At 42.9% G+C, this 11,235-nt stretch overlaps 1 protein-coding gene across 1 annotated transcript; it reads left to right on the forward strand.

Moving 5' to 3' along the window:
- Positions 1-3,022: 3,022 nt before the first annotated feature.
- Positions 3,023-7,694, forward strand: LOC310788392 (tumor necrosis factor ligand superfamily member 6-like; the record flags this gene model as incomplete). The annotated part of the gene is made up of 4 exons (XM_083649950.1): positions 3,023-3,229; positions 6,823-6,856; positions 6,943-7,020; positions 7,299-7,694. 4 exons carry the CDS (start codon positions 3,023-3,025, stop codon positions 7,682-7,684), a joined length of 705 nt encoding a protein of 234 aa, XP_083506076.1. The 3' UTR covers positions 7,685-7,694.
- Between the last annotated feature and the right edge of the window lie 3,541 nt (positions 7,695-11,235).

Below are 11,235 nucleotides of genomic sequence, written 5' to 3' on the forward strand. Positions count from 1 at the left end.
TCGTCCTTTGAAGTGGTGACGTTATTGACCTATATATATCCATCGACTCAACAGTGTAGTCTCATTTAGCCGTTTTCACTTCCCACCCAATTCACCCATTTTGTGTCTAAAAGGCAGGAAGTAACACAGGTGCAGCCAAAACATTAACGAGGGCCCCGGCACTGGATCACCAAATGGATTGGAAGTTGGAAACCGTGATTAATATTCTGCTTGCACCTGTGTTACTTCCTGCCTTTTAGACACAAAATGGGTGAATTGGGTGCAGGCCCGGCGTTAGGGGCGGGCCTGACCGGGCCGGGCCCCCCCATTCAACACACTGGCCCCCCCATTCAAATTCCTTTTTTTTTTTTTTTTTTTTTTTTTTTTTTTGCTAAAAACGTTTTTCCCTTTTTCTGTTTTAAAGTTTAACATGGAATCTGGCTGTCATTAGGCATTGATTAACTGAATGCTATTGCTAACTGTTACTTTGAACATCCATTTGCAATGATTCTGGCTGGATATTAACTATTGTAAATTTGTCACAATGAATGCAATTTGTGCACAATGTGTAAATACACTTAACACATTCACTGCCAGCCGTTTTTTCAATACTGTAGGTAGGTTCTGCCAAGGTTTTTTTTTGAGGATTCTGGCTCATCTTTCAAGAGCCGAGGATTCTTTTCTGCTAAGATTTTGTGAACACAAATGATCTCAAAAGAACTAATAGAATGTGTGCTTTCTCTGTCTAAAATAGTTAGTTTGTAGAGTTAGTAGTTATGTAGGCATTAGCAGTAGAATACAGCATGGTTTCAGCGTCTGAAAATTTATTCTGAGATAAATGGCTTTTTGTGAAATTCGATAGAACAGTCACTTTAACCATTTATTTTTGGCGTAAGACGTCAGACATCTAAACAATAGTTTTGAACAGTAATTTCCTCCATAGCAGCAGGAAACCCCCCTCTCCTTCAAACTCCTCCCTCCGTGGGTGTGTCTCTGGTGGCTTTGCAGCGTTTGTCACAAGCGAGGCTCTGCCTGTCTGTGCTGCCTGGCTGCTGGCGGCTGCTCTTTGGGCGAGTCTGCATGAGTCGTTTCGGTTGTGAGCTCAGCTGCAATGAAGCTGCGTGCGATTGTGGGCTTCTGCCAGTGTTTCAAAGTGTGTTGCACGCATAATCTATTATGCAAATTTGCAATCCCCCACCGCCAGCTCCCAGCGCGATAATGCGCGAAAGCGAAAGCGTTTTCGCCAATCCATTTTACAGTATGATAATGGTTTCCTCGCGCGTTCCCCTGCAGTTTTGGCTCGGCTTTTTCTAGTCTGGAGAGCACTGTCGCCACTTAGTGGGTCGGTGGAATGGGTTGTACACGTTCGGTGGCTCCAATATTTTAATAGGAGACGTGGGGGGCGTTGATCCACGTCCCACCGTCAAAAAAAAATAAAAAAAAATTTGGACGAGATATCTCGTCATTGGCAGTCAACCGTTGGTTTCTGCTTGACGAGATATCTTGTCATTGGCAGTGAACGTGTTAATATTAATTGTTTAGGCCTAATTATTTGTAAAGTCACAACACATTAGAGATGTGTGTAGTTCTTCACAGATTTAGCCTCTTCATTTTGCTCTCAAATGCACCAGGTTGACGAATTTTACTTTAAAATGTACAAAATCTTCTTCCGGGGGAGAATCCCCCCGGACCCCCCTTGGGTAGCTTGGCCCCCCCAAGCTAGGGGCAGGCCCCCTCTGTAACTTGGGTCTGGAGCCGGGCCTGATTGGGAAAAAGGTGAAAAAGGTGAATTTTAGGTTCATGCTAAGCTAGTTTTGCACTTGCACCTGCAAACAGAGCGCGACACCTGAGATGAATTCTGCTGAGAGATTATTTATTTATTTATTTATTTATTTATTTATTTATTTATTTATTTATTTATTTATTTATATTTATTTATTTATATTTATTTATTTATTTATTTATTTATTTATTTATTTATTTATTTATTTATTTATTTATTTATTTGTAAGTAGGACTTAAAAGAGCCACAACTACCCATAAAGGAGTCGCATGGCTCTAGAGCCTTGGGTTGAGTATTACTGGCTTAGCTATTCAACACCATGGAATGGACAGTGAAGTTTATATGGCAATTGTACAGTATGTCATCTATGTGAGAACTATAGACTTCTCAAATACCAGTTTGCACTATTCTGACACGTGAGCAGAGATGCTCACAAGTCATTTTTTGCAAGTCCAAGTCAAGTCTAAAGTCTTTGAGCTCAAGTCCAAGTCAAGTCTCAAGTCTTTGAGCTATAGTCCAAGTCAAGTCTCAAGTCTTTGGTCACAAGTCCAAGTCAAGTCTCAAGTTTCTTATGGATGAGCGTTCTATCATCTGCTGCATGACATCCGGTCTGCTTAGAACACTGCACAGATAAAACTAAGGAATTCAAAGCGGCTACTGCATTATCCTCACTCCTTTATCTATTATAATACAGTATCAGCATTGATTGGATGACATTAGTAGATAGTTCCTTAATGTTAATGCACCAAAAAAATAAAATAAAAAAATAAAGATTGTTCACAAGTCCCAAACCTCAAGTCCAAGTCAAGTCTCAAGTCTTTGAGGACGAGTCTCAAGTCAAGTCTCAAGTCTGTGGTGTGCGAGACTGTGTGTATAGTGTGAGATAGAGGAAGTGCAAATGGAGATATTTCAACATTGCTTTTACAGTGAAGTGGGAGGGCATGAAGGGACACTGTGCATGGTCACCCGCTGCGTGACACTCGTCCTTCACAGGGCCAACAGGTGCGTCTCTGACAGCCTCCCAAGGTGCTTCTCTGATGAGACATCTTGAGATCTCCACATCTGAGGGTCACATGGTCATTATCTGACTTGACTTGAAGCGACCACAAACAATCCCACCCACGCTGCTGCTCCGTCTCACTCGTGCTGAGAGAGGTCTCTTGCTTGTTGCTGCTGCAACCCCCTTTGACTTCACATTTCGGCACCTCGTGGAGGACATCTTCCACTTTTCTGATGTACAAGAGAGAGAACACAGCAGCTATGACAGAGTCTGGTGCCCACTATCCCCCTGTGTTTGTGGTGGACAGCGACAAAACCTTCCCTCCTCCGGTGCCCCCCAAGCCGGGCCGAATTCGAGCTCCACCCGGAGTGGCACAGACCGTGCTGTTCCTGCTAGTGAGCCTGGCACTGTGTGGCATGGTCATAGAGGCCTGCATCATCTACCACCACCTCTACAACCACCAGCTGGTGAGTAGCAGCCTCGTCTCGTCTCACCTGCCTGTGATGAATCTGTCCTCTGTTCTGTCTGATTTCCCCTGTGGGACAGCTTCATTCATTTTCAATTGGTGTTGTAACACCTTATTCTCACTTTCATTTTCTGCATATTTCTCTTTACAACTCTTCTTTCTTTTTCTTGTGCTCTGTCGCTCCAAACCTCAATGTCTCTGCGTTTTTCTCAGAAACATATTTCATTTTCTTTGAAAAATGTGAGTGTTCACCAGTGTGACATATAGGCTATATAATCCATGGGCCAGAGCTCAAAATTTCACTTGTCGGTACCACTCAAGGTGGCAAAACTTCCTTATAATTTTTGATAAGACACATGTCTGTAGATGATATTTTGGTATGATAGCCATTCCTGAGTGGTAGCTGTGACACAGTTACCAGCTCGTGAAGTTAACCACCCCTAAAGTAAATTGCATTTTAGACGCTGGTGCATATCCTGGTTTAGGCTAATGGTCAGGACATTTTTCACTCTTTTGTACGATTGTTTTTGGTCCTATTTCAAAGGGAACCTTCTTAGCTTTCATTTAAGGCCAGTTGTGAATTCTTCTGACAAATATAAAGGTGACTTGAGCTCTTCAAACCGTCAATGGCACACATTTTTCCAAAATTTTCGCCTAAATTGTATCATTTCTTTTAGCCCTGTGGCATCAAGCCACATCAGAGACACAAAACACAAAAAATGGAATGCTCACAGTCACGGCACTCGGAGGGGAGTGATTGGGATGGCTTCCGTGATCTGAACCTGAGTGTTCTGTTATTGGACTTCTGTGCTTTAGACATGGATTGGCCATAACAAACACCATGGTCAAGCATAAGGATGCTCATAGGTCTATGGTTATTGATTGATTGATTGATTGATTGATTGATTGATTGATTGATTGATTGATTGATTGATTGATTGATTGATTGATTGATTGATTGATTGATTGATTGACTGATTTATTTTATGGATATAGCAGAACAAAATCCAATCCTTCTTTCCAACATGGTCCCTGGTCTTATAAAAACAGGACATACGGTAACACATATTAACATCAAATAAACCAAATAGAACAATCAACAAAAACACACAAGTTAAATAACCCTGACAACAGAAGGCTTGCACATTACTCTAGTTTACTCAGCAATAATTTTTTCAGGTTTTTAAAACCATTTAGAGAATATGCAGATTTAATTCCATTCGGGATAGGAATGTACTTCTCCCAACATCATATGCCCAGGTGGATTATGACATGATGGGCCCCTGGGCATGGTCACATAAAGAGCCCCCCTCACAGCACACATACCGGTATGCAGAATTAAGACCAGAATAACTAAGATACATTCACCTGACTCTCAACAGGATTTACAGCACAGCTATCTGAACACTCAAAAACCAACAGCACAATAACAAGAAATACATTCACCTGGATCTCAATACAGGCTCCAAAATTAACTTTTTTGTCCACCAGTCAAATGGCTAGTGAATGTTCAAATTTGACCAGCCACTCAATAGATAGATAGACCATTGTTGGGTTTTTTTGGATGGTGAGTGAAGCAAATCTACCAGCCACTTGCATATTTTACCAGCATTTGGCTGGTGGCTGGTGCTAATTTTGGACGCTGTCTCAATAACACAGGATTTACAGCACAGGTACACTCAATTAAAGCCAGATAACCCTCTAATTGTCCATAAACATATGGAACATTTTGTCAAAAATAAGGGATCATTTTGTCCTGGGCAAGAGAGGTGGTGGGTTTCATTTCAGAGCTCCGGTTTGTCGGATTTAACATCAAACGTGTGTGTTGTTGACCTAATTGAGATGTGATTACACCTGCATGCAACATGTGTTTATTGTTTATCATTTATTTCACTCTAATCAAATTGTTGAATTCAACAGCTATTTTACCAATGCTGACATTGCGTGTGGTTACTATGCCTGAACAAACTAACTGACGTATGCAATTCACACCATAAGCGACTTTGACCGCGGCACGGCATGGTTGTTGGTACAACCCTTCTGAAACTGCTGATCTCACAACAGTCTCGAGAATTGACACAGAATGGTGCAAAAAACAACAACTTTGGTCAGCAGGAAAGTATCTCAGAATGCAACACGTCAAACCTTAAGGTGGATGTCACTTGACACCGAGCTGAAAGCTGATACCTACCCAGTATTAGTCTGGTGTTCCAGTAAAGTGCTCAGTGAGTGTAGCTATAATGCCAGGTCAGCTGTTTTGCCCTTGCACATTGATTGCATTGGACTCCATTGTGTATTTGAGTTGAGGTTTGCTAAAGTGAAAGGAGTTGGATACTAAACACAGCACATTCAATTTTTCATTTTCTAAAAAATATTTACTACTGGACTGGCTATATTAGTCGTGTAGCTGCTGCTAGTGGTGGTGGTGGGGACGGGGGCGGACGGGGGTGTTCAACCACTTCTGTGAGGCACTGTATGCATGTCACATTCTCCCCTAGAGGTCTGGAACTACAATAGCCCTGCTCCTCATATCACAGAGATAAGTCCAGCTACCAGCAGTCTTACTATCAGAGCTCATCTTGACCGGTTACTTCTAACATGAGAAAATAACATTTGAATCTATAGGCCTAAAGTATTTCATGGGAATATTAACACAATTACACTAATCTATTATTGACCTAATAATAAATAGGATATGAATAGATTATTATAAATGATGTGATCATGCTTATGTCAGCATGCATTTCCAGTTAACTTCTGAGCTGTTCTTGTTGAATGCAAAGTGGGGGTTTTCTACGTGTGAAAGGGCGGAGGTGTTTAGGTCCTTTTCTCAGCAGACAGGCAGGTTTCCTCTTGAAGCAAATTCTTTTTTGAATTCGTTGGTGGCTGAACAGGCCTATCCTGGACCCACAGGCATTGCAGGTAGGGCGTATATATATGTGGTGGTGGTGGTGGTAGTGGTAGTGACAACCTCGGCTGCTTTTCTCCTGGCTCTCTCCTGTTGTCTTTTGGTCATCCTCTCAGTCTCCAGTGTGTGAACCCCATCCGCACACAGTTGTCAAGTGGTGCGGTCAGCAGCAACATCCTCCAGGTCTTCGGATCTGATCTTGCACATCCTCAAAGCGTTCTTTATCTGGTCCTTATAGCACTTCTTCGGCCCTCCAATTGAGCATAGACCATGATGTACAGTAGTTGACACTCATGGTGCAGGTTGGAGACTTGCATTAATATGTGGGTGGGGTGTATAGCAATGGGACTTTCAACATAAAATAATTAAAATCCTTATACACACTAAACCCCCAGCTTGCTGTCTTGCACAGCACACACATGACCAGTGTAGGTGAATGGTCATCTAGCATGGTTTTCAGGGGAGATGTATGGCCGGAGAGAAAAGGACGGAGAAGGACGGAGAAGGCACTCTAACCGAGTGTGGACAGACTGCTCCATTCATGCTCTGTTCATGCAAACGGCCTAGTGAGGATGTAGCTTGAGTGTCCTGACTTTACAGTACCATCTTCTAAACCCCAGTGGGGCCTGTTGGCCCAGCGCCATGGGAAAAAACAATGAAGTAATCCTCTTTTATTTCCATTGCAGGCTGATTCAGCATCATCTGCTAAGATCATCCCAGGTAAGTCTCAGTTTTGCTCAAATTGATTAACTTCATCAATTGCTTAACATTATACGCATTAAATAATATTTCTTCTCCCAACACAGACAAAGGTGCTTTCCCTGCTCCCACTACAAGGCCCAACCCTGTTATTCTTCCTTCCAAACCTGTTGCACATCTGACAGGTGAGACCAAGTGCTCATGTCCTTTCCATATCATAGTGTGGCCATTTACTGTATTACAGAGGCATTGTACATCAACAAATCAATATGTGGGGTGTTTCTGGCATTTGTTAGTGAATCAAAGACAAGGGAGATAAGGGTGGATAAATATGAACAAAATACCACATATATTTGTTTATACTCATTAATTTATTACTTCATTCCCTCTGATTTAATACAGAAATATTATTCAAATCAGTGAATGTGTAGCTAATGCTTTTTGTCTTGTTTCTTCTTTCCAGATGGACAAAGTGTGCGTCATGGACCAGAGATCATGTCATGGAGCACCGACCAAGACCCTCTCCTCTTCGAAATGGAGTACAAACAGGGAAAGATTGTCATTCAGAAAGAGGGATATTACTATGTCTATTCCAAGGTCTTCTTCATGGAAGGCAATGTATTCAGTCACTCTATGCAGCGCGAAACTCCTCACTACCCCAAATATATACCCCTCCTGCAGTCCAGGAGATACCTGCACAAGCCTGGCAAAGAAGCCCGATCCAACAGCTACCTGGGGGGAGTGTTCCACCTGAACAAAGACGACGCCATCTTTGTGAAAGTGAGAAACACCTCACAGATTATGCGAGGGGAAGCCTATGACAATTTCTTCGGTGCGTACATGATTTAAACATGCTGTCTCATTTGTACCATGAATGTAAAAATCAAGAGCCAGAGTAGATCTAATCTACAGCTGAGATAATGAACAGGTAGTTCGCTTTGTGAAGGAATCTCCTCAACGATTCATGTTTCTATTTCTATTTTGTACATTGCACAAAAGAACTGTGCGAAAATGTTTTGTCTTTATATCTGACCACATGGGACAATTTGTCTTCTAAGTGTATTGATATGGAAGTCATATTAATATCGTCTTGCCTTTGAATTGTCATTGATTCCATTAATTGATGAATGTGAGACTGATTAAAGACTAAAATAGGAGGCTAGATGTTTCTCTGCATGTGTGTCTGGCAGAGCTGCAGTTGCCTGATACGCTTGTCTAGTCTGTTATTGTAAGTTGGATTCTTTCTCACTTCCTCCCATATGATTTCAATAAACAGTGAATGGACCACAGACAATAGCTGCATGGAGGAGCACCATATTCAGCAGAAATCTTCCAAGTGTTTTTTCCCGTCCCACTTAGCTATTGTTTCAGGAACAAGTCCCAAAAACTACACTTTCAACACATACATACACAAAGTGTGGTGACAGAAGTCCTGAAAGGAATTATTTAATGTGTAATGTTTAACAAACATAACATGAATGGAATGCCACCAGTCTGGTCAGCTGGCCTCAGGGAGTAGGGGGAGCCTGGGTTCCAGCCCCCATGTCGGAAAGCATGCACACTGAAGAAGAGTCCTTGAGCCAGGAACTGAACCCCTGCCATCTCCAGAGGTGTTGTTCTGTAGCTGACACAATTATGAAAATCAATCAGGTACCAGAATACCAGATACAACTTGCTGTGGTAATTGGTGTAACTTTCATAGGTTTTCTCTTTTACTGTAACATGAGATCCCCGTAAAGAACACCTGCCTTCAGCAACCCTGCAACAGCAAGAGGGAGAGAGAGATAGACATACAGAGAGAGAGAGAGAGAGAGAGAGGGGGGGGGGGGGGGGGGGGGTGTTGCAAAGGATTCGGAAAGTAGTGATCACAAATTATACTAAGTCATAGATGATTAGAGTGTAGGGAAATGAATCTGCTGTAGGTGCCAGTGGAGAGCAGAAAGAGAGAGAAAGAGAGAGAGAAGTTGGTCTGCATAATAAATAGATTCCTTTTTTTAGGGGCCTTTCTCATGTTACTTCTCTTCTGATCTAAAATGAAGAAAAAAATTAAAGCAAAAATTGACTTCCATCTGTGGACACCTCATACAGCTCAGAGTGCTAAATCTTCTGTGAGACTGGATCTTGAAAAGATGTGCAGCCCGCAGCAGTGCAAACAAATGACTATAATCCCATCCAAATCTTTTCACAAACACTGAGGTGTGTTAACCTACTACAAGGCTGGAAATTAGTTGTATCTGATAGGAAACGAAATGAGATCGATGTCTCGCCCTGGGAATTTAATAAAACTATTAACTGAATAGGAGAAAGAGGATGTGGCAGACCACAGATTGCACTTGTGACTCGAGGTTAGAATGTGAACAGGCATGCCATGTCTCCAAAGATTCAAGTTCTTTTAGTGGGAACCTCCAATGACTAAATCATCAGCCTAAAATACAAACAACTACTGCCCCCCTTGACCAGGGAGAGGTAAAACAACTAAATTAGGGCGATAGTCTGTTCCCTCTCTGTGTCTTCCTCTCCCCTGTAGTCTACTTTACACGTCAACATGGCAACCAATCAATGTGGGCTTTGTCTCTTTGTTCGCACGGGAACAGAACATTGAGTTCTAATCACCCAAGCAGAGGCTCAAAAGCAATTACGGACGTTGTAAAATAATAAATCGCAATACACACTCAAATACGCTCAGAAACCATGTCTTTGTCCACCTCCAGTTGTTAAGTAGGTAATAAGGCCTATTTACCACTGTGAATATGATCATTTATTAAAACTAGGTCACCTATGTAGTAGAAAATGCGCAATTATTTTTGAAATTGGAGCCCTATGACCAGAGAAAACTGAGAAGACAGCTGTGGTTCTCCCCATATCGCTCTTAACTCATTGAGTGCCAAGGACGTCGATCGACGTCAAAGTAAATAGTGACGTAGAGTGCCAAGGACGTCGATCGACGTCAAATGCGTTTTTTGACGGTGGGACGTGGATCAAAGCCTCGGGCATCTCCTGTACAAATATGGGAGCTATTGAAGGTGTATAACCTATTTTACGGACTCATGAGGTGGCGACAGTGCTCTCCAGATTACAGAAAGGTCCGGAAAACAGCTGGAAAAAGCTGTGATCAAAGAGAAACCGATGCATGCTGCAGCCAGAGCCATATAGATTGCTCTGTCTGCAACTGACGTTGGCTGCGCACAGCAGTCAATCCGCTCCCACAACTGAGCCCCCCCTCTGCCTCTGTCTGTCTGTCTGCATAGTTTATCCACACGATTAGCCGCCAGAAAGGCAGCACCCGACGCCGAAGGGCCAAACCTTTCCCTGCAGTCCTGTTTGGCATTTCCGTATCGCGCTGGGAACAAAAACGGAGCGCTCCGAAAATAGAGTGGGTGCGTGTTGGCTGTGTGTTAGTGTGGGGAGGAGTTTGCAGTTGAGGGCGGGAGAGGGGGGTGGGGCACGCAGGGCATCACACAACTACACCACGTCACTACATCAGAAAATATTATCTTCAGACTCAGTGAATGTGCTTGAAATGCTTCATTTCACAAAAGGCGGAATATCTCAGCTAATAATTTGAAACGCCTGTATTTGCTCAAAACGACCTATCTTCTCCGGCTCATAACTAATGAACGGAAAATGGTATCAATACACTTTTTTTTGCTGATGATACAATAGAGCCAGCTCGTTCTTTGTGCGTGTTCGGTGTTTACGTAATATCACACAATATTCTGTGGGCCTCGAGAAATCACTGAAAACGCTCTGAAAACACTGGGAGCGTCCGTTCTCCAAAAGTGGCTGGCACTCAATGAGTTAAGGGGAATCCTACAACAACCAGAATGCATTGTGCATGTCACTGACTTCACTGATATGTTCACAGCCCAAAGATAGTTAGCAGAGAGACAAAGCAGCATTACCGTATATTTCTTTAGTGTTGTGGAGAAGAGGTTGGTATCTTCCCCGCGGTATCCTGGTTGAGGATTTGTGGCGAAGAGGGCCTTGTTCCAGAATCCTGGTTGATCGGCCACTCGTCATGGTGGTGGTTCGGCAATCCTGCTAGTTCATCGTGGCTAACATGCATTGTCTCAGGCATACCATACCGGTCACAGCACGATGGAGGTCTCACCGCCTACCCCGCTTACCGACTGAATGGTCTTGTTGGCAAACACCTCTTGGGAAATTGTCATCAATGGAGTGGAAGTTATTTGAGCTTGATATTCTTGACATGGTACTTGTATATCTACAGTAGAGCTCTCTGTCATGGCCTAGACTAGACGTTATCGTGAACTGAATACACGGGTCTATGTTGTCAGAATGCCTAGACACGTGTTGCGTGCCTGCTCATATTATAGGTCGCTGGTGGCACCTATGAGATCACCGGTGATGTCATAACGATTATGACATCATCGGCTCTG

Source organism: Poromitra crassiceps, assembly GCF_964638095.1.
Source record: "Poromitra crassiceps genome assembly, chromosome: 13".
Lineage (NCBI taxonomy): Eukaryota > Metazoa > Chordata > Actinopteri > Beryciformes > Melamphaidae > Poromitra > Poromitra crassiceps.